This window comes from Eucyclogobius newberryi, unplaced genomic scaffold (assembly GCF_026437365.1).
Source record: "Eucyclogobius newberryi isolate DKJ021-1_F unplaced genomic scaffold, fEucNew1.0.hap1 SCAF_6, whole genome shotgun sequence".
Classification (NCBI taxonomy): Eukaryota; Metazoa; Chordata; class Actinopteri; order Gobiiformes; family Gobiidae; genus Eucyclogobius; species Eucyclogobius newberryi.
Genome location: NW_027316278.1, coordinates 11,746,365 through 11,771,149, shown reverse-complemented (window position 1 = coordinate 11,771,149; position 24,785 = coordinate 11,746,365). Strand labels below are relative to the sequence as shown.

The 24,785-nt window shown below is 37.4% G+C and overlaps 1 protein-coding gene across 1 annotated transcript in view; it reads right to left on the bottom strand.

Annotated features, from left to right (window-relative positions):
- LOC140346441 (breakpoint cluster region protein) overlaps positions 1-24,785 on the bottom strand; it is a 57,344-nt gene that overhangs the window by 31,141 nt on the left and 1,418 nt on the right. Inside the window, exon 2 of the mRNA XM_072432510.1 lies at positions 503-672. Coding sequence (XP_072288611.1) covers positions 503-672 — 170 coding nt within the window. The remainder of the gene's footprint in view (positions 1-502; positions 673-24,785) is intronic.

Here is a 24,785-nt window from a genome sequence, read left to right as displayed (position 1 = left end):
GTAAATACAGTAAAAGATTACAACCGCACATATCACAACTTCAAACAGTTTAATTTACCCCATGTGATCTTTAGCCCGCCCTCCTGCTGTAGCTTTCATTAAGGTTCATGGGAGTTGTATTGCCTACATTTTTACCTTGAAGTGAGATTATACTTGAGGCAAACTCATTAATCATGTTAGAATAATAGCGCTGTGATATTACCAATGATAACGCGTTTCTTGTTTGAGTAAAATAACTTGAGATTAATTAAGTGCACTTGTCCTCGGCATTTGACTCGTCCTTCACACCGTTGTGCTCGTGACCCATCTCCAGATCATGAGCTTGGTTTGGTCAGGACAGTAGCTGGAGGATTTTACCTACGGTGCATGTTTTTGGGTGATGGGGGAAACCAGAGGAAACTCTAAAACTCTGCACATCCTCCCGCCCCGGCCCGGAGAGCCGGTGAGGCGAGAGACTCTGGCACCGGGCCACATACCCAGTAAGTAGTTGATTGAACCTTACCAACAGAGCAGACTCCAGGGAGCCTCTGGACTCCGTGTCTCGACTGCTGCGGCTCTTGGACCGGAGTCTAGGGGACTGAGGAGGGGATCCACTGAACAGGTCCTGGGTTTGGTCCTCGGCCTGGTCCAGGTCAAACGTGTAGGATCCAGATGTGTCATTATAAGGAGCTTCTGTGGAAGGCAAACAAACAATATTAAACCAATATTTTGGGGCTCAATATTTGTCATGTCTGTCTTTTCTTTGCACTGGAATAGGAACAGGAAGTCCTTTATTCATTTTTGGTAATATATTAAAATTTCAGCAGTAGAGAGTTGAATAATTAGCATATATGACTAATAAATTATACAAATTAACTAGTTGAATGTTTAAATCTGCTATTAATTAGTTACAGCTAATGCTTTTTGTGATGTGGTTCATTTAATGCTGGAATTGTCGGGTTATTCCGTCAAAGGCGTTAAGTAGTTTCAATATTATAATCTGTGGTGATATTATCTAGAACAATCTATCGCACTTCAAAATTTGTTATTTCGTTTTGTCACCAAGTTTTGAAAGCGTAAACTAAGTTGGTACAAGACTTCCATGAGAGCACAGCCTTTATATCAAATCCTGTTTTTATAACACCACAGCTGACTCAGATCTACAGTCTGTGCCAGTCGCTGTGTGATGCCAGGGCCAAGAGAAGTCTGGGAAAAGAGTTGCTGCAGTAGATACCACTCACAACCATGTTAACTGCAATTTCAGATGAAAACATTTTGACTAGGGAGATACAGTTAAATAATCTCTTGAAGCGTGGGCAATAACCTTGAGCAGTGCAAAGTTACTACTAGAAACACTCAAACTGGAGCTCTTTTATAGTTTAGACACATTGGTAATGCTTTATAACGCATTTTAGGTATAGAAAACAATTGAGAAGGCAATCGCAAACAATGTATGACACAAACTATATCAATGACTGGACTGAAATAATAATTGACAGTCAAAAAATTATAATATTACATTCGGAGTTAAAGGCGAGACACAACAGGAAACAACTAAATTGTCCAATATGAACCAAATAATGTGGTATTATTTAAATGAATCCACTTACAATCCACTCTTTAGATTTCTCTGGGACATTGTAAATTCGAAGGCCGTTCTCTTAAAATGCATTTTCCTCCCACAGAGACATAAAGATCACCAGTCTAAATGATAAATTACACGTTGGGCGCAGATATGTAATATAGTGGTCAGCATTTTATAACTTGCGGCTTATAGACAGGTGCGGCCAGTATAATTAGAAAAAAAATATTTGTAAATTGAATATTCACGTGCGCTCAAACTTCGGCTAAAGGAATAACAAGGCTAACCAGAAACGCTTGAAGCTATTACCAAAACAAGAGCGTTGAAATGATCAGGGGCCAAGTGTACAAAGTTCAACTGGATTTTGAAGAAGATGGACACAAACTCACAAGCACAAACGTTGGGAATATCATCAATGTGGAGCCAAATTATGTCAATTTAGAAGACCTTTTAACTCTTAAGCTTCCTACAATGACAAATGATGGTGAACATACTCCAACCGCGAGAATTACCGGTACAATAAATAAATAAAACCAAAACCAAACATGCAGCATCTCATATCCAGAACAAGCGTCACGTGACAGAACATGCCGGTCTCCACACTGAGTCACGAACATCCAGACACCAGAAACCAGCTGTTTACAAGGGGGTGATTTACAATGCGATAGCTGACAAACATGTGACAGAAAAACAAGTGTAACTGGTCTCAAAGCATACGTTAACCTCGTGCCTGAGGGGTTCGAGACGTTTCAAGGAAGAGGAGCGTATCCTGTAATCACTGTCAAAGACCTGAGTCAGAGCCAACGTCATCCAGATCCTTGTTATGGATGTCGTCACAGCAGATGTGGACAAAACAACTGAACAAACCAAACGACCAGGTTTTCAGTCTATTTGAGATTTTGTTCAACTGGATGGTCGGAAACTGATTTTTTTCGACGGATATTCGACATTTGGCTTTCGACATTTGGCTTTCGACATTTGGCTGATAATAACCAAGATTTGCCAATACTGATATTTCCATTTGAAAATCCATTTAGGCAAGGTCCACAATCAAATACATTTAGTAAACACTTCAGTAAAAATACAGAATGTTTTATCTGGGATTAAGAATAATTTGCAAAATGATAGTGTAAGTGTCTATTTTATGTGTCTCATTAAGTTTGTCTTTTTGGCACCAAATGTCAAGAACTGGACTCAAATAACAAATGATAGTTTTTTGTGTGTGAATATGAGGTGCAATGTGGGGTAAATTTTAGTTTTTTGTTCGTTTTGTGGCTGTATTGTTATATTAATTTTGTAATATTTCCTTTTCGTTTATTTAAAATTAAAAATGTAAAATGACATTTACAATACATTTGAATTTTTTTTTAGACTGTGGACTAAATGGCACAAACATGTCATAACTCAATGTTTGTAACTTGTTAGATGTCTTGTGCCATGAGTGTTTGTTAGATTTCTCTTTCTCGGTCATGTTTTGTCGTGTTTATTCGTATAAATCTTCAATAAAAAAAACAAAAAAGCTGAACCATGTGGTCGGATTGCTGATACAATTCCAGGGCAATACACTTTGAACAATGTCTATTAAAATGATTCTTATTTAGGCTAACCACTAGTACAAAATGTCAGTTGTATTAACAGATGCGCCAATTTCTATCTCAAATTTCCACAATGTTATTGCCCTTTTTTTCCAACCGATAGGCCATGTCAGCCCTCACATGAATGCAGATGGATGGGTTCAAAACAGGAAAGAGAGAGGATTCCCCTGCAGCGCTTCGTGAGAGGGAGGAACAGATAATGTGACATCCAGCGAAGGCTTTTCACAGTGAACTCAAACAAACAGGAGACGTGAGCTCTGGACTGGACCAAGCCCGGGGAACAGAGTGCAGCGCTGAGCAAACAGACTCCGGGGAAGTTCCAGGAGAAACGGCGCTAAAGCCAGATTAGACCAGAGCCAACGACACTGGAGAGAGCTTTGTTGCATCTAGAATTGTCAAGATTATGAGGCTGACTGATGATGGTGATTGTTCAGGTCATAGTGGAACCGTAAAATCCTCCAAAATAATAATGTTGACAATTTTAGAAGTAAAATTAAGTCTTTTTAGTTCAAGCTGGTCCAAAAATTTACCTAAATCGGGCTGATTGAGTCACATTTTACTTTATTTTCGCTTTCATTTTATAAAGTAATGTGTTAATACAATGTGAAAGGAAATTTAAAATCACTGTTTGGTCAGAGTCTCAACAATCGGGAATAATTGTTAAGATGTGATGTTTATTCAAGAATTGTAACGTGGAAATCTTATATTGCGACATCCCTAGTTGGAACAATATAGGAAATTGAATTGTATGTGCCATTGTGTCCAGTTCTTCTCATTGATTATAAACACATCTTTAATTAAATCTATAACTATTTTAAAGCAAATAACTAAATCCAAAATGTATCCAAAGATATTCAGTTTCTGAAGAGAAGTTGAAATCCAATAATATAGAATCAAAGTAATCTACAATTTTGTTTATAGTAGTATACTTGAATTCAATACCAAGCAATGTACTCTACTTCTCGATACAAACTATGAACATTTTAAACTTTCTTTATTAAACATTATTATTATGTGGTCTGATTCTATATCTGATAAAGCTCAAGTTAATTTAATTAAAAATGTTCAGGAAAAGTTTCATTTCGTCATTTTATCTGGTAAAGCTCAAATGTGTATCTAGTTTCTATAGTTTTATTATCGATTATGTGATTTTCAATACTTTTGTCAACTCTACGTTTTCGACTCCAAGGTTGGAAAATGGGGAATAACCCTCTAATGATTTTTCTTCTTCTTCAAATAGTTGTGCAAGATAGTGTCGTACGGTGGTGACAAAAGCGCGTCCGTCCAATAATCTTTGCCGGAGGAAGTGTCGAGGCAAGTTTGTCCGGAAAGTTCAGCCATTCATCGTCGCCAGAGCGGAAACAGGCTTTTCACAAGGTCGTCCCTCCACAAACACACACCAGTTCATCCAGAGAGGCTCCTCCACGGTCACTAGGGCAGTCGTCGACCAGAGAAACTTGCATGGGCTTTATGCACAAACAACAATAAGTGGAAAAGAAAATATCTAGAAAAGTATTAGAAAACTGTGCATTTATATGTGTAAAGGAATATTACTGAGGCCATTTTATTGGATTTGGTTTGTTTGTGTTCTTGTCCATGTTTGGTCCTGATCAAGTCCTTGTTTGGTCCTGATCTAGTCCTTGTTTAGTCCTGATCAAGTCCTTGTTTGGTCCTGATCAAGTCCTTGTTTGGTCCTGATCAAGTCCTTGTTTGGTCCTGATCAAGTCCTTGTTTGGTCCTGATCGTTTGGTCCTGATCTAGTCCTTGTTTGGTCCTGATCAAGTCCTTGTTTGGTCCTGATCAAGTCCTTGTTTGGTCCTGATCGTTTGGTCCTGATCTAGTCCTTGTTTAGTCCTGATCAAGTCCTTGTTTGGTCCTGATCAAGTCCTTATTTAGTCCTGATCAAGTCCTTATTTAGTCCTGATCAAGTCCTTGTTTGGTCCTGATCAAGTAATTGTTTGGTCCTGATCAAGTCCTTATTTAGTCCTGATCAAGTCCTTATTTAGTCCTGATCAAGTCCTTGTTTGGTCCTGATCAAGTAATTGTTTGGTCCTGATCAAGTAATTGTTTGGTCCTGATCAAGTAATTGTTTGGTCCTGATCAAGTCCTTGTTTGGTCCTGATCAAGTCCTTGTTTGGTCCTGATCAAGTCCTTGTTTGGTCCTGATCAAGTCCTTGTTTGGTCCTGATCAAGTCCTTATTTGGTCCTGATCAAGTCCTTGTTTGGTCCTGATCAAGTAATTGTTTGGTCCTGATCAAGTCCTTGTTTGGTCCTGATCAAGTCCTTGTTTGGTCCTGATCAAGTCCTTATTTGGTCCTGATCAAGTCCTTGTTTAGTCCTGATCAAGTCCTTGTTTGGTCCTGATCAAGTCCTTGTTTAGTCCTGATCAAGTCCTTGTTTGGTCCTGATCAAGTCCTTGTTTGGTCCTGATCAAGTCCTTGTTTGGTCCTGATCGTTTGGTCCTGATCAAGTCCTTGTTTGGTCCTGATCAAGTCCTTGTCTGGTCCTGATCAAGTCCTTGTTTGGTCCTGATCAAGTCCTTATTTAGTCCTGATCAAGTCCTTGTCTGGTCCTGATCAAGTCCTTGTTTAGTCCTGATCAAGTCCTTGTTTAGTCCTGATCAAGTCCTTGTTTGGTCATGTACGTAACTATTAGTAATGTACGAAGTATGAACGAACCCTCAAACTCATGACACATGTCCTTTTATTACTGTTGTCCCATAAATCCTAATTATCTGAATAAATAATAATAATAAAATAATAATAATAAAAACAGTTAGTCATTAAAAACACATTTCGGTCATCTCTAACACCAGTGTTGAATTAATCAATAAAAAGGCCACATAACACACATGGTCACGGCTCACATAACACTATACTTTTGTGTTAGTTCATGTCACACCAAACTGGAGACGACATTCATAACTATATTTACGATACAAGTAAGGATCATAATATAACGATTGTTCTCGATTATTGACGCACAACAAAACAAAAATGTTCTTACATTCTCATACATTACGATTCCAACAGCTCGTGACCGGCTTTATAAAAACAACATTTCTGAATGAAAAGTACAATTATTCTGTGATAAATCTATTACATGTGATACCTTTTGTTACATTCAAGCACAAATCTGATGCGTTGTTAAAATACTGTCTGAACATCAATATCGCGCACCTCAAGCTACAAATACTTTCATTTTTTTCTACTTCAGTGATTTTCAAGTATTCAAACATCAAATTATATCCCAACAACGCCTCTACAACAACAACAACAACCACTGTAGGAGATGTTAGTAGAATATATAGGCATTAAATCCAATAGAGGCGCTTCGGATTAACTGTGTTTTGCTTGTGAATTAATAAGAGGTAATTTCCTAAAGCCTCAGAGTTAGAGAATATGCCCTCTGTCACACATGATGGATGCAGATTATAAACGGGCTTGTCCACCACAAACTAATGCCGTTACGTAAGGCCTGATCTGGGCAGCTGCTAGAGCCAACACTGCCCCGGCGGCTTTCAAGAACTTAAAGGTGCACTATGTAACTTTTCTGGGCTGTCCCTTCCGCAATTTGAGTCGTTTGCCGAATTTGCGTCAGTCATCGTTAGTTTGACTATATTTTCATTATTTAAACAGCTCGAAATGGATACAAATGTTGTCTGTCAGTTGTAGCTTTAGTTCGCCAGTAATTTAAGTTAGACAGAGTTTGTTAAGAAACTGTCATAGTGTTTATTTTGTCACCAAACGCATGAAATATGACACTGAATTCAGTTTTCTCTGCACGGATCTGTTTGTTCAAGTCCGTCAGCAGTTAAATGTTGTGTTTTCACCAACGTTGGCCACATATTTAACTTCAAATAAACATGTTTGTATAGTAAAAGATATTCTTAGCGCGTTAGCTGTAGTTTGTCCACGTACGAGTTGCCGTAGCAAGAGAGCAACGCTTGACGCAAATCTGGCACTGACTGAAAAAGTAATTCAAATAATTATAATAATACTATCCCCAGAAACGTTTCAGGTGACATAAACTTTGGTAAACACGAAGAACACATCATAAGTTAAGGCTTTTTCTGAAAACCATTGATTAGACACAAAAACTCACCATGTCAAGCCTGAGTGGCCCTGCATATGTGCTGCAGATCTACCACTGTGCAGTTACAATATTCTACTGTTATTCACCTCTGCAACAATCAGGTGCCATAAAAATCTCACAGTTTTGGTCTCTGATGTCTAATTTACTCTAATTATAAGTGGTCACAAGCTCTGCACAGAACAAAATCGGATTTTAGAGTCTAGACTTACTTTATTGAACATAATGAGTCAAGCTGGTGTCTGGAGGATGGTCTGATTGACAATAGTTGAGCATTTGTTGGGCGTTGACAATTCCTATTTAAAATCTGAAGCTAATTTCACTAAAAATGAACAATGAAGTTGAAAAGGCCAATAAAATGTCTGATTTTTTTTTTTTTTTTTTTTTATGTGGATTTAGAGAACAAACTGACCCTGATTCATTCCAGAATGTTTGATCCGACTGCAAATAAGTGAGTTCTTATCGCTTTATTTGTATGTTTAAAATGCCCAGCAGCTTGTTGGTTCCCTTTTATTATAGTGGACAAAAATGACCTCTTATCTGTGGAACTCTTATCGATCTTTTGACAGCCAATCCTCTTCAGTTTAAGCATGTGATTTGGAGAAGAGTTTGCACTTTGGAAGAAGAAAATTTCGCCATTTCTTGTGTTTAATGGCAATGATTAAAGTATGTTGTTGTTGATTTTTTGTTAAATTATTATTGAAAGATATTTTAATGTGCTTTTACTCAGACAAATTATGTATGTTACCTCTTCAGATATGTTTTAAGGCCATTTGCCACACACAGACTCAGCCCTTGAGGACGAATAGAAGGATGTGTAGTTCAAACGTACATTTCCTCATGGCTTTTTCTGGAAAATTATCTAGCACCATCGCGCCGGTTTCCTTCCTCAATCCACAAAACAAAAGCCGCCGCGTTCAGAGCAGTTTAATACACGTTGCGTCCAGCGGATGACAAAGCAGAGGCAGCGCTTTAATCCTAATCCAGGATGAAAAAGTGGGACAGATGTGCAGCACGAGAACTGACCGACGATCAATGCAACCGACAGCGGCAGAAATCGTTAGAGAGGTTTGAAAATAAAGTTATAATAGAAAGAGCTGCATTGACATGTCGTTATCTTTTGATTGGTTAACTCTTTTGATTGTCATTCGTTGTTCTGTAAAGATCTTGAGGCGACCGCTGATGCTGTTGCGATAATGGGTAATACAAACAAAATAAAATGCAAATAATGTTCCGTTTTTTACAAAATATCACGATAAATGACAATATTGAAACGAGGGAAGCAAAATATATCGCAAAATATCAATAATACAAGCCAATTAATGCAATAATCGATATGGTAAGAAACTAAATGTAGTGCAATTACACCAAGGTCGTTGTTTTTTTAATGAAAATTTTGTTCATGATTTTCCTTTTCCCTGTCTTAATTTGCCTGATTTTGACAGACTAAAATAGAATAAAAATCGATAACACCAATTAAGAGCCATATCCCATAATAAGTCATAAAAGTTACTAATTTTAATCTCATTTTTTCCAGTGCAGGCCTCGGTACTTTAGATTCTTTTTTTTCTTTTTTTATTCCAACCCTAAGACAACAGGATCGAACAGATGATATTTACTTTTTAAATTATTTACATGATGATTTATGTAAGCTACTAGGCTATATTCTGCATAATAAATACACAACCGGGTTTTCAACATGAAAAACATGTTACTATTGCTATGGTGTCGATGCTTTGTCTCAGTATGAGAACGGACTATTGATTTCACGCCATTAAACGCTGGAAATAGTCAAATCAATGAGGCTTTTTTAGACCTTTAAAAATACCAAGGACAGTGAACAAATTCAAGCAAAAATATCACTTCACTATTGATATGCTGTGGGCACTTTTCTGCCACAGATGCATAAATAGGCCGTCATGTGCAAAAATGTTGGGAAAACACATTTAAAGGTCCATAATTTGACAAATACAAGTGTAGAGAGAAGGAAATGCTTTGTGTGACTGCTGTAACACCGTTATTTGTAGAGTCTTATTTGGGGTAAAAAGTCGATGTGTGACGTTGTTAAAAGCTCAGAAGTAGTTAATGGCTCTTTGGATTCCCATCTGAATGCACCCGTCTCTATGGAAACGGAGAAAGAGGCCAAAGCTAGAACATTGTGCGAGCGATACTGAGCTGTGGGAACGCACTCGGGAATAAATTAAGGCTACAGTCAAATAATATTAATATTCAACATTGCTGACACTTATCTTTCATACAAGAGAAGATACAAAATAAAATAAAATCAGGCCATACCAAGTTAGGTTCCGAAGTGTAGCCTTCAGCCAGGAAAAGGCACATTAAAACTGTGTTCACATTTGGTTTGTCCGAATGTAAAATAAGAGCACAAGAGGTACAACAAAAAGACAAGTCACACCTTTTTCTCTCCCCATGAATGTTTGTTCATGATTATCAGGTTAATTGATAATCGTGATTATTTAAGTTATACAAAAATCGTGATGTTTTTTTCTCACAATAATAATAACACAAACATTTGAAATTCTGACATCCATTGCCTGAATTTACTTAAAAAAAAAGCTTTAACAAATGAAATCAAGGCTAATTTAGGACTAAATATGGTGTTGCGATATATTTGGTATGTCACGATATGGATAATTGCATCAGTCAGTATGGAGATATCGATTCTTCGGCGATATACTGTACAGCCCTAATGTCAAGCACATGCCAGATCTGAAAGGCCCTGCAAAGTGCTGTGAGAGGGGCCCGGCCGCCGACTGCCTCTAAAGTGAAGCTGAGCAGCCTAAAATTAGTGCCAGTCAATTGGCAACACAGGCTTGAAGTGGGACGTCCCGCCCAAACACACCTACTAATCATGGAGTGTGGAAATAGCCCGGGCTGGTCAGAGGCTACTGTAATGTAACGAGCACGAAAACAGAGAATCAAAGGCTTTTAATTCATCCACAATGTGCAAATAAACAGACAATGCACCACATGAGAGCACGGGGATACAAGGAATGATTGTATGTAGTGCCATATTAACAACATTATATATATTTTTTTCTTCTTAAAGACATTTTGATAATACAGAAATGTGTTAGATTGCATTATTGGGTTGATCGATAATCGTGATTATTCAGGTCACAATAAAATCACACTAAAACCTGCAAATCATGATTATAGAAGCTAAATTAAGTTATTTAAATTAAATCTGTACTACAAAAAGTACACAGAAATGTATAGCACTTTTAATGTATTAGAATAAAAGAAAAAAAATTAAGGAGTTCAAATGTTGTTGTTGTTATGTGTCAATAACCGTGAATAATCATTATAGCGTGATGGTTCTTCTCACATTAATCGTAACACGGAAATTTAACAGTGTGACAGTCCCAATTAGAGATTTAATTATCAGACAAATATGTCAAGGGACCAACAAAAGTTTCACATGATATTGTTATTTGAAAGATTACAACATAAGTTTGTTAAATTTTTAGTTTTAATCTGCTCTTTTTTGCCACTTTTGATTGTAAATAATATATGTCCATTATTCCTATTGTGCACATCTTCTAAACAACATTCATACAATTATCAGAAATTTGCCTGCCTCTATTTATACAATTTTATATCATTTTTAAAGTTCTGTTCATGTTCTTTTGCAATTATATGATGATTATTATTTTAGTGCTCATGATCCATCTTTATTTCCAATGAAAACAGGCAGTTTTCTGGTCTGACATATTATAAATTAAAACGTACTTAACACACAAACGTCAACATGGATTATGATTGTGGATCCTGTGTTGGCTAAATTATTCATATCATGTCTGGAATATATTAAACATTGAAAGGAGTCTTCACCCGTCATACTGAAGGAGCAGAGTCTGCCTAGCGATACCAAAAATCTGTCAAATAAGCCTGTCTAGTCCTTTAGTCGATTAAGTCTAAATCAATCAGTTAGAACATTGACCACAACAGAAGAACGGCGAACAAAACAGTGGTCAGCACATGTACAGCTGCATTGCACATGAACACATACCAATGACGGACAAAACAACCACGAGGACGGACAAAAGAATGTATGCTTCTCGAACGTAAAGCATAAATAAGGATCAATATGGACGACAAAGGAACGGAGAATGCTTCTGGAGTGAGTTTGCTGGAGTTTTGGAAGCGACTGGACAGTTTAAAGCTGAGGTTTTGTTTATTAAAATGCTTTTTACTCATACTTCTCCGAACCATTATAAGAGCTTTTACCAGTGAGCTTTATTTGAGATGTTAGGAGCACCTCGCCACACCTTTCTAGCCAATGGATCAAAGGCTTTAGTCAGACCAGCGTTTCAAGTCTAAACAAGGATAAACGTTTGAACAGTCGAGGAAACGGGGGAAAAGGAAACAGTATTCGACACGTTCAAACACGGTCATGCGCATGTTAATAATCTGGATTACTCTACTGTAGATTACAATTCTCGATAGAGCGGTAATCATAATTGTGGTTGACACTTGATTTACTGCACAGCTCTGTATTCTAACTCCAGGTCACAAAAGTAAATGGTGCTAATTGGGTAAAGCTTCTGGTGAGATGAAGAGTGAAGAGGCCGGCACAATTGGTGCAGGAGACAAGACACTGTGGTTAACAAGTTAAGCGTGGTCTAGTCACAAGTTTAAACAATTAGCCATTCAGTCCACAGGAAAGAGTGGTCCATCTCTAAAGCGTTCACTATTTAAGATGATTTGATAACTGCTCAACTTTTTTTTTGCTCCTTGTTTTTACTATAAATTATAAAATCAATATTCAAATTTTGCATAGCTTCACAATATCATCTGAATGTCCATGTATTGCACAACCTTGAATTGAAATACTAACTACTAAAGTAAAATTTGACAAAGACAAAAGGGATGCGCCAGATGGACTACTCTTTTAGTTTTTGTCTTTTTTTGTTCTTTGTTTCCTGTTCTGTTCATTTTCATCTACTTTTGTACTATATTAAAAGAAAAAACAATACATTTTTAACTTCCGTCTAGCTCTACCACACTAGATATTTACATTCTCCTCTGTCCAACATTAATATTTCAGTTTCTTTGGCTAACGCTTTGTAGAAAAATGCCTGGTATGCTTAAGAGCCTTAAGGCCTGGCCCGGTCCGGACTTCCTCCCCTCACCTGCCCGGGTCGGTCCCACTCAAAGGGCCCTCTGTCCCGCTGGCTGCCTGTGTGAGTGTGGAAGTGGAATGCTTTTCAGGGTGTGGGGGGAAACGGCTAAAGAAAACGAAAAGTGTTGAGTTCAGACACTCCCAAGTCGGAAATGAATGTTGCTGTTACTGTAAGACGGAGGAAAGAGTAATTATTAGAAGGCCAAGGATAAAAAATGTTGCAAACGCACCTGCTCGTGTTGGCTTTTGACGCCGTCTTGTACGTCGCCATCAGTTTGGGAATAACATGCTGATAGTGGCTGATAGTGGCTGTGATCCAATTTCATTTTACTATCAGGAAAGTTCTCATAGCTTTTGAAATTAGAACGTGACCCGACACGAGGCAGAATAACAATTTTCATATAACAAGAAGGGATGTCAAGATTATTCGGTAATTGTAAGAACCAAAAAATTATATGTAAAAAGTACATATTTTACTTCAATAATTATAGCCCAAAAAAATCGACCTAAATGTAAATCACTTTTTTGATCTGGCCGTTTTTGTCACATTTAAAGCCGGTCACAAACTTGAGAAACAGTAACAAGTTAGACAACGGGAATGAAAGAAAATCAAAAATGTCTCAATAATGAAGAATATTAATCATTAAATTGAGATGCTTTTTTCCTCACAATAATCGCAACGCAAACATTTTATATTGTGACATCCTTACATACAAGTTTAACATATATACACGCTATTATTGGCGTGATTTGGCACAAAATGACTTATGTACAAAGAGAATTACAAGTGAACGCCATCTTCAGAAGTGAAAAGGCCGAATAAACGGTATTTATACAGTATTAATCCACTGAACGACTAAAGGACTAAAGCCATAGCACATACACACCGATTTCTATTTTACACACCAGTAAAGTGAAACTCCTACAAAGAATCCTACTGAGAAAAAAAAACTACAAATGTGCCGTAACTTAAACTATCCCCACCTCTTTTTCTTCCCGTGTCAGAAAAGAAAAAACTGGAGGGTGTAATTTTATCTCAAGTGGTTTGCTGCGATTGGGAGGAACAAAAAGTCCATTCATGCTCATTTACTGTGAGAGCAGCTGGCCCGGTTTACAGAAGCCGTGCCAGCGCTGCCCAGCGTCTGCGGCCGGGAACAGGTGCCACGGACACTGCTGAGGGCAGGCATCGCGTTGACGTTTCACTGACGTTTCACTTATCTTGGTTTAGCTTGGATCTGGTTTAGAACTGGCTTTTCGAACCGATTTAGTTTCACATGATTTACTTGTTTTTCTAGGGCTGTAGTCGACTAAAGACACCGATTAGTCGACTAAAAGGGGGTTGGGCAAGGCGCTAGCTCTAAAAACTGTTAAGTATCTTCATGATTTGACCAAATATCTGATCCAAAGTTTGCTCACAATACCACCAAGAAGACAAAATTACTATCGTATTTTCGGTTATAAGTCGCACCGGAGTATAAGTCGCACCAGCCAGAAAATGCATAATAGAGAAGAAAAAAAACATTTATAAGTTGCACTGGAGAATGAAATGCGGTTGCAAGTGTGAAAATAACAAATAATATCACAAATAAGTCGCTCCGGAGTAAAAGTATAAGTATAAATATAAGTATAAGTCACACCCTGGTCAAAACTATGAAAAAAAGGTGCGACTTATAGTCCAGAAAATACGGTAGTTATTATCAGTAAAAAAGCTGATGAAACTCACAATTAATTCCTAAATATCACTTCATACCTTCTCATTTTGTGAATATAAATCCTTTAAAATTCCAACGACTAATGAATATTTTGGTTGACAGGGACTAATCGACTAAACGACTAAAGGTCAACAGCTCTACGTTTTCTCTAGTCCGAGTTAGTTCTGATCAACAGTTGATTACAGTTTGAGGTCCTGGGTGAAACCTGGCTTTGTCCTGAAACATACCCAAGTTTAGACCCGTTTTTAGGGCACTTTAGTCCCGGTTTAGACCTCAGTGGTGGCCATGCCCATGACCATCGCTCCGTTTCCTCCTCCTCCTTCACACATTTTCATTTACAGTGCACTTAAAAAAGGGAGGGACCACATTTTCCTGCCTTGGCGACCACCAAAATCTCAGATATTATCCAGGTACAATGATAGGTCTGTCTGGGCTTCCTAAAGGGACCTAAAATATTCATGATTTTGCAGTTCGAGCGGTGCTGAGCAAAGACTTCGGTGCCAACCTCTGGACGCCAGCCAAAACATTAGAGCGACCTCATCACCTTTTCACACACACGAGCTTTCAATTAAACCAGACAGGCACGGTCTGTAGACTTGCCAACATAAAGATTATACCTGCACCGACGACTGGAAGACATATGGAGGACAAAGAAAATGACAAATTTGCACGACACACGTTTAAGCTGGATCGTCGCGTTTAGAGCTGTGCAATTAATCAACGTTTATTGAGATCGGGAGTCATTTCTGATCAGCTAAAGTCCTAAAGTAGTAAAAGCATTTATGGTTCGGTGCAGACTTCAGAAGGAAAGCGACCGTTTTTCTTGTGAAATGGCTTCAATCAAACGTCGGGCTTGTTCGTGTTTGGGAAATGACAAATGAAAGACGTTTTTGCTTGTTATTTCGTCATGTTGCCGTTATAAAGGTGTGGGGAAAAGAAATGAATCGATGGCAAACGAGCAGAACACGACGACACGCTACGAAATAGGTCGTGGCCCAAACGTGACCCGGAGCTGATTTTTTCATGACATTGTGAACAGCTCAAATCAGACTTTTACAAATGCGACCAAGGCCACATTTGTACAACTAAATCATTTCATGTGAGCTACTACATCTGATTTGAACCTGATCTTTTGCTAAGTGACCGCAGTGTGACTTCTACTGCGCTGAAATACAACAGGTGGACATTTATTTAATTGGAAAAGACAAGATTTAAACCAATTAAACCTTTCAAACGCCTGCCAGACAACCACGGCAAAGCTAGAAAGTGCCGTTTTACACTGAAATGGTAAAGATTGGCGTGACAGAAGATAAAGATGACAATAGGCTGACTAAATGGTGCTTCCTCTTTATATTCCGTCTCACAATGTGCATGAAAACAGACTTGAGTCACATTTTATCAGCAATGTGAACGGTCTGTCCAGAAGAATGTCGTCTTGGTTGTTGCCAAACCTGGGTGAATGTGAACAGAATGAGAGATTTGCTTTGACGCTTTGTAAACTTCAGCAGCAGCAGCAGCCTGGTCCACCCCGTGATTTTATTTTACTGGGATTATTTCACAATCTCCAGTCAACAGTCTTTTGTTGAAAGTTGAACAACAACGCAAGAAAACATGCAACAAAGAAGAAGTATAGTTGCATCAAGAAAGTACAATTACAACATACAGTGGAATAAAATGGAGGTTTGGTGTTTGCAATAAGACTTGATAAATAGATCCTTTTCCCATTTGGTGAATCTAATTTGTAGCATACGACCCCATTTGCAGTGCAGATAAAGGCGTCGATATTGACTGGTGACGCCATTGATTTGCTACTGTTGCGCTCGAGTCTATCAAGAGTTTAACATTGAGTATGTGCTCTTCATATTTGCCCGTGTGAACTCCACCGCACTAAAAGCGACTCGCTGGTGGCGTCTAGGATGTTCTGATCAAACTAATGTGTGGCGCTAATATTCCGTGTTGCTTTGACCTGCTTTGCTGCTTTAGCCCCGACACACAAACAGATGTGGCCACAGGCTGTGAATGGGGTGATGCTAATTATACAGAAGCAAAAACAGAGGCCGTGGCCTCTTTAGCAGCTAATCAGCCGCTTTTACATTACCGCCTCACGAACGACCCAGAAACACCAAAGGGAGTCAACGTTCGTTCACTTTCACTGCGTTGATTAGGTGAAGAGTTGTTGTTTTGATTTCATTTTATCATTAAACAACTGAATGAGAACTGACATAACTTGTCTGCAATAAAAATCAAATTGTGAGCTCGTTGTTGTGATGAATAAGTGATTTAAAGTACGTGCGCCAGGTTTTTACCATTTTTGAATTTTGACTTTACTCTGTGTATTTGTACCTGTTGTAAATATAAATTATAGTTTTACACCAATCGAGAAAATATTTGTGGAGAGAAAGGTTGAAAAATCTGTAGAAAGTGACAGGAAGTGACATGACACTAAGTATACGGATTCCGGTCAAAGTTTATGCATAATGTACACATAGAAAGTACTTTTTTTGACTCTCTAAACACGAATTCAACAAAATAAAGTCACTCTCATATATGTTTATTCGTCAAATAAGATAAAATGTGACATTAGATGAGTTTTTGCCCAGTGTTTGTTGGGTAATTTCCTAAACAGGAAGTTAAAGTATAAACCTAAAAAATGTGTTTCTTTTTAACTGTATTTGAGTTCAATGAGTGGTCTGACCTGTCAGAGGCACTTTAAGCTGATACAGATATCCGATATCTGGCTTGTTGTGGCCGATACTGTTATCAAACCTTACTTTTTCACTTTTGTAATATAATAACATGAGCGGCTGTATCTGATTTTCACTGTTTTGAAATATGAAAAACAGTGAAAACTAGTTCATGTACCAGATTTCTTTTGCATGTAATGAAGTAAAAAAGATACATTGTGAAAGCATCTATTCAAGTGAAAATGAGACCACAGCTCTTTCTCTGTGTCTATTTATAGTGAGTTTTATTCTCCGTGAAGCAGGGGAAGTGCGCCGTTAGCGTGTAGAGCTCACTCTGGGCTCAAAGACACGTGAAAAGTGCTCATAAACTCAACGCCGTGAATATTTATGATGCTGGAGATGCTTCAGGCAAGTGAGCGATACATGCAAGTTTAAAATTAACACGTTTCAAAACAGTGAAAATCAGGTACAGCACTTTTAAGTTGACAAATTGACTTCTCGCGTTTGTGAAAAATTAGAACAAAATGTATTTATCGTATCACAAAATTCTCTGCTGCACGATTCTATAAGATTAATTCTTCTATTTCCATTTGTGCTCATTGGATTGTTCAAAAAAAAAGCAAACCTGATGCTCTGAGGACAAACTGGGAATGACACAGAAAAAATATCGGCGCCAATTATGGTCTGAATGTTCGATATCTGAGCGATAATATCTGGAGAAAACCTCCGACGTCACAAATAACCGATATACCAGCCCTAACTCAAACAAAGACACTTTTTTCTCCACCAACGCCTCTTTTTGGTCCATTGTACAGGTGGTGACAGGTGTGATCTTTCAGAAGAAGCAGAAGACTTTAGTGGCCAAGTCCTTCGAGGTGTTGAAGCTCATTTATGCTCCATTTTCATACGTAAACAGCTTAAAGCCTGGTTGACGTAGCTTCATTTATACCTCCCTCTAGGGCCGCTGTACTCGGTATCGTGACGGACTTCTTGACAACGCGCGTATCGATACAGAGATGAGTGTTATTTGTGATGCTTTCAAACATACATTCACAATAAATTGTTAAATAGTGAAACAACTGTCAACGGCATATGACATATGCATAAAAACAGCAATTTAGTCAACTATTAACACTGTTTTTAAAAGGATATCCATGTATTCGGACACATTCACATCATACGTCTGTAAACAGCGTCGCGAGGGGAATCTGGCCTAAAAACCTACCAAAATAAAAATAGTAGCTAATAAATGGTGCTACATTTTATAGGAAGTCTCTTTGTACAGTCATTTCTCCCTGACAAAAACAGACTGGTCCCACCCTAAACTAAAACACAATTCTCCGTCAGTATTTCCAGGATGTGGATAGGAAAATAAACATAAAAATGCATTTTAAAGTGCTACATTAAGAGAAGTTTTGGCTCTTACAAAATGTTTTTTTTAATGGACGACCGTGGGACAGTACCGCACCGTCCTTTACTACGCCATAACAACGTTTAACGTGGCGAACAGCCCCTTCTGTGAAAGCCGACCAATAAAACAGCAATTTCCACAATTTTTTTAAAAGTCACAAACCACAACAAAGAGCGTTTTACTGGGGAAACTCCACTATAAGCAGTTCTTACCCGCACGCCCTCAACGCAAGTATGCTATGGCGATAAAGCTGAACGTATCCACAAAACGAGGCATCGGGACGAGATGGGCGTCTGCACAAGGTCGTACGGAAAGTGGCCATTTGGCCATTGCACACGCACAAAAATGGACGGCACTAATAATTGTAACAACGATCAAGGACTGGGCCGACATTTGAATTGACATTCGGAGTGAAAAGAAGGAGAAAAGATCACATTTGGACTTGAAATTGGACACATTTATACTTACTTATTTAAGTATAAATAAGTATACAAGTATAAATGTAAGTATACGTTGCACTCCAGCCAAAACTATGAAAAAAGGTGCGACTTATAGTCCGGAAAATACGGTACTTGAGTGCAAAAAACCCCACACAAAATCACATAAAATACAATTACTTAATAAAACTAAAATAATTAAATATTGAAGTACCCTTTTGTTGTAAAATGTAGTTTTAGAATAAAAAAAATGTTGTGACCTTGATAAAGAATTGCGCTGATTTCAGTCAACAAAAGGTGACTAAAATCAATAATCATCTTAATATATTATTCATGGTCATTTTTATGTAAATACTATAGTTTTGTTTGCTCAAAGCAGAGACATGATATCAAAACCTTCAGGTCTCCATAAACGTGCTTAAAAACATGAAGAAATATACTTTGTACTTTTCAGTCCAGTTAAAAAGACATTTACTTAAATCCAGTACTTTTTGATCTTCCTTACTTTCCTCCACCTTTGTATTGTTTTCACTTTACGCCAGCTTTTGTCACATGATCAAATGCAGAGTTTTTATTGGCTGGAGGGTAAAACCAGCCGGGACTAAGCACTTAATCAGAGAATTATTGACAGATGGATCAATTGTTGCTGCCGCATTTGAAGGCAAAATTCAAATATCACGTACTGTATATAAAGTAAATTCCACGTAATTTGCAAAAGGAATTGACAAAAATAAAATAAATGTAGAAAGAATTGCAGTGTAAATTTAGCACATCTCTCTCAGAGTTGTAGCTTTAATTTTTCAAATCAAAAAAAGATCAAATAATAGGAGAGAAGAAAGCACAAAACTCTTAAACAGCTCTGTGTTGTGGAGGCCGGAAACAAAATGATCCTTAACCTTTCACCTGTTTTACGGGATTTAACTCACTCCGCAAACAATACACAGCGGTCCTGGTTAAGTATTAATCAAATGTGTTCTCAATGACTAGTTTAGCAGAAGGACATTAAATAAAACACTAGCACCGGGAGCTTTATCACCTTAAACTGATAGAATACTTTTACAGAGGGAGGGGGGGGAACTATGGCAGGTTATTGCACAGGAAGCAGGAAATGCATGAGTTTCTTTAACGTTCTTTTCTTTGGATGCCTCATCTTCCTAAATTCTTACCTAATTTGTTTCTCTTGTTTGTTTTTGTTGTTTTATGTTGATTAATAAATAAAATAAATAAAATCAATAAAATCAATAAAATCAATAAAATCAATAAAATCAATAAAATAAAATAAATAAAATAAATAAAATAAATAAAATAAATAAAATAAATAAAATAAATAAAATAAATAAAATAAATAAAGATTAATACAAATAAATTATATAAATATTTTTTTTTAAATCTAGACTAAAAAACAGTTCTGTTCAGTTGTGCACATGACTGACAGGATTTTATCTGAACTGTTGTCTTTTAAAGTAAATTTTATAAGGATCTTTTTTTTTTATCCATAGTTTTGTGATTTTAAGGCATTTTTCCCTTTTCTGTTAAGCACGTTGAATTACTTTGCACGAATTGTGCTCTACAAATAAATTTGGCTTGTAGGATAATCACAATTTTACAAATATGTTTTGCTTTTTCGGGTTTTCTTACATCACACATATCTAATAAGTATATGACAAGGAACAAAAAACAAAAAAAGCATTGTCAGATCGGCCCTCCTCTAGTTTCTGTAAAGTTTCACGCAATCAAACATTCTGAATGATAAAATACAGTTAAACAAAACAAACAGCCAGATTAAAAACCCACTTTACTTTTAGGTTTACTTGTTTTTGAAGCATAGATTGAATATACATAAAATACATCTAAACTTCTTACGATTATACTGTGACTAGAGCTGGGCGAATATCTCATGTATAATTTAGCATGATCTTTATAATGATATTCAGACTATATTTTAACAAAGCATCAGGAATGTGCTGAAATGTAACCCGAAAATGTCTCGTTTGAGGTTCATGTGTCGCAGAAAACGTGAATTGACGATAAAATTAACCACAAAAAGGCAGAAATATCTCTTTACACTGCATTTTTGTCTCCTTTTGAGGCCGTTAAGTCAAATAGTTTTCATTGTAGATGATTCTCTGCATGTCCAACCTCAAATTGTGACCAAAGAAAGAAAAGACACAATTATTAACAGCATTATGTTGACATCCCAGCATCCAGTAACAGTGATGATCGATTGGTCCTCATCCAAATCCCAACGAGACCTTTACTTGACCATATCTCACTCAAACGCCGTGTCCAGGAGCTTTTGGGCCGTCATCTCTTTATGTAAGAACACACTGGGTTTAATCCGAGCCACACGGGGAGAACAAACACTGTTTTTTTTGGACAGAGGCACACAGGCTCCTCCCGCTCCGACACTAATGCGCTCTGATCATCTTTTTGCACAACATTTGGTCTGAAAGCAGCTGCGTAAACCCGTAACAATGGAGATTTTGTGCAGGAAAAGTTAGTTAGTCAGGGCAGTTTGGGCAATGCCTTTTTCTGCAAATAATTTTGTTAAGAGTTGAACCTATTAGGGTTACTTTCTAATCTGCTTTTGAACTTTTGATTACTGGCTGAAGTGAAATGGACCCTAATGTGCAGCTCTATTTTTTGTTTTGCATTTAGAGGTGATCAGAAAATGGGCAATTTCTCAATCAAGGTTGCAACAAGTTAATCGATTAATGAAATAATCGTTAACTGCTCTGTACACAGGTTCCAAAGCATAACATGAGCTGAGAAAAGACGTTTTATGGCACAAATTGAGCCAAAATTGCCTGAAAATGACACAGATGTATTAGTTTGTTTTAGGTTTGTTTTTGTTGTTCTATGTTGAAAAATAAATTGTAAAAATGACGCTGAAAATGTGTAAATTTTGTTGACAACACTCATACGTTTGTCCATAAATGTTCTCCACCAGGATCCTCAAACGGCTTCAGCTTCATCTGGGTCCAATTTTGTCAAAATATTTTCATCACGTGACTTTTGATATTGATACCGAAAGAATAATCGCTAGACTAATCGCAAAATGAGCGTAAGTTGCAGCCCTAATCGAGTATTGAGCACATCATCTGTAACTAAAACTATTAAAATAACATCAAAAACATGCATGTATAGGATAATCTTTCAAACAAGGCAAAAACTTCATACCAAAACATTTACAGGCACATTTTGTCACATTGTTAAAATATTGTCTGAATATAACGGATGGAACAACAAACAATAGCGATTAAAAAGTGTAGACAATAATCGATTGTGGTGCTTTTTGTGTAATTGTGATCACTGAAAAAGTGACTTATCCACAATATCTTCGTGGTGACGTCATACAGCAGCCATTTTGAAAGGGGCACGCGATATAAACCACCACAACTGCATTCTTTTCTCCGGCATAATGAGCTACGAATACTTTGATTCTTTAGACGATAACGGCAAACTAAGGTAGACGACAAAGCTATCATTCCTTGGTCTGTCAACAGAGCAATGTCCTTACAGAACGCAAGTTTTGGCTTTTTGGCCTCATATATCCTAGATTTTGTATGTAGTAGACGTGCTGTTGTGCCCCTTTCAAAATGGCGGACTTGGGTTGCTACTGTACAAGTTCCCGGATGTGCGAACACATGTATATCGTCTCATGCCAACTGAATATTGTAATCAATATAAGGCAGTAATCCATTAGCCGTTTAGTCGATTAATCGCCAATTTTGTTTCAGTCAAGTTTTTATTAGTCAACTATTTACTTAATTTAGATTCAAATGACAAATGCATGCACAGCCACAAAAAGGAGAAGAGCTAGCCAAAGATTTGGGAGTGAATCATGAGTTTACTCTAACTTGTAAATCTCAAACATGTAAATAAATACACTGCATACTAGTATTACAGTTGTTTTTACGTGAACTCCTGTGAAGTTCGGAGCGCAGTTTGAGTCAGATACATCGAGATACTTCATTGTTTTTAATCGCTTATGCCACACACACTTTTAGTCTACTAATTGGTCGATGTCTTTAGTCGACAAAGAATATCTTAAGTCGACTGCAGCTCTCGAAATCGGGATCATGCAAAAAAATATTTGTCAACATCGCTCAACTCTGTCAGTATTTACTAAAAAAAATGGGGACACACAAATCCTACTCCTCAGAGACATTACATCAGATTATGGATGTCAGGATTATTAGGTTAAATCGATAATCATGATTATTCAGGTCACAATATATACAGAGCAAAAAATCATAATTTGACCATTTTCAAAGCAAAATTAGGTCTTTTTTGTTCATGATACAGCCCAAAAACAGATGTAAACATAAAGAACTGTATTTTATCTGTTGAATAATCTGTTGAATTTTACTTTATTTTGTCTTTATTTTGAAGAAAACTAAAGATTTCACTTGTGTTTGGTCTAAATAATCATAACACAAAAACTGTACATTGCGACATCCCTTCGTCTGATCGAATAACATGAATATTTAGCTTTCCAAGAGCCATATTTAAAAGGTCTAAAATGGGATCAAAGTAACACTAATGATCTCAACAACACAAGTGGTTTATTCTGCAATCCCTTCATTGTGTTTCCGTGCTATGGTTTGACAAATGTCCCCAGCCGCACCACTTTGCCCGTCTCGTTATCCCACTTAACATTGTCATATTGTTTGTTACCGAGTCAATACTTCTTCCAATGAGCGATTCCCTAATGTGCTGGTGCAGAGCAACAGGAAAGAGCCGTTTTGATTGGGAGGCGACGTGACACTTTCAAACGAGCTGTCGGGGCTTTTTCCACTGCGGCCTCCCCGTGAACGACAACAACAAAAGCCCTACCTACATTTATCACGGTACACAAACCCTTTTAAGTTAATCACTCTAATGGAGCAGAGGCTGACACACAAACAGAAGAGACTGGGTCAGGGGGCCTCGGGGCAGCCACCGTCTCCTGTGGAGCTTAACAGAGAGAGGGCAAACGTGCTCAAAGGGTTAGTCCGAGTGTGAGACAGGGTGAGGATTCAGTCATCAGAGGTTAAAGGACGTGCATGTGATGTACGGGTGCAAATGTGTGTTATGTGACAGACCAAAGATGTCATCACCGTCACTTATTCAGATTATGGATGTCAAGGTTATTTGGTTAATCCGTAATCGTGATCATTCAGGTCACAGTATAATCGTAAAACAACCAAAAAATATGAATTGTGATATTTTTAGAAGCAAAATTAAGTATTTTTTGATTGATGTTCAGCCCGAAAAGACCTAAAATGTAAAATACTTTTTTTATCTGGCTGTTTGTGTCACATATATGTTAATTTTGTCTTTCAGAAAGTTATATTTAATAAAGGTTTTACTGTTGTTTGGTCACAGTCTCAATAATTGCGAACAATCGTTAAATCGTGATGTTTTTTCTCATGATAATCGTAACGCTACAATTTGATATCGTGACATCCTGAGTTCAGATTTAAACATTAAGAATTTAATATAGCTTTTGACCCACTGACTTAAATATAGATATAAATAAAGTGTATGCGCTATAGTTACATTCAGTAACTGACGATTCAGTTATTGATATGTAGTGTGCTGTATAAACACAATTGCACTTGGTAAATGTTACTTTACATGGAAATGGGTGTTTTTGGCCTTGAAGCAGCCGATCATTAACAACAGCGAGCACATTGTCAGAGCACAAGGTCTCTCTCTTTCTCTCTCTCTTTCTCTTTCTCTCTTTTTTTCTCTCTTTTTTTCTCTTTTCTCTGTAGATTTTTACTGTATAGCACAAAATACATACTTTGAAGACTTTGAAGACGTACAACTAAAGTAGGTGGTGGTAAGTTGTCTGCTAACTGCCATTAAAAGTACTACTACAACAACAACAACAACAACAACAACAACAGTAACAGTTGTGGATTTGCCTCATCTGCCTTTCATGTCCAACCAGGAAGCAACTTTATAAACTTCAACAAAACTGTCCAACTGGGGCAAAACCATGGCTGTATCAAATCAGGGCAAAATAAGCAAATGTTTTGGTCAAATCTTAAATATAATCCTATAAAGTAAAAATACATACTACAGGAAAACCAGGACTTTGCTTGTATGTCATGTATGACGTCACTAAAGTCATGTGCCCTCCATGTGTGTTTACAT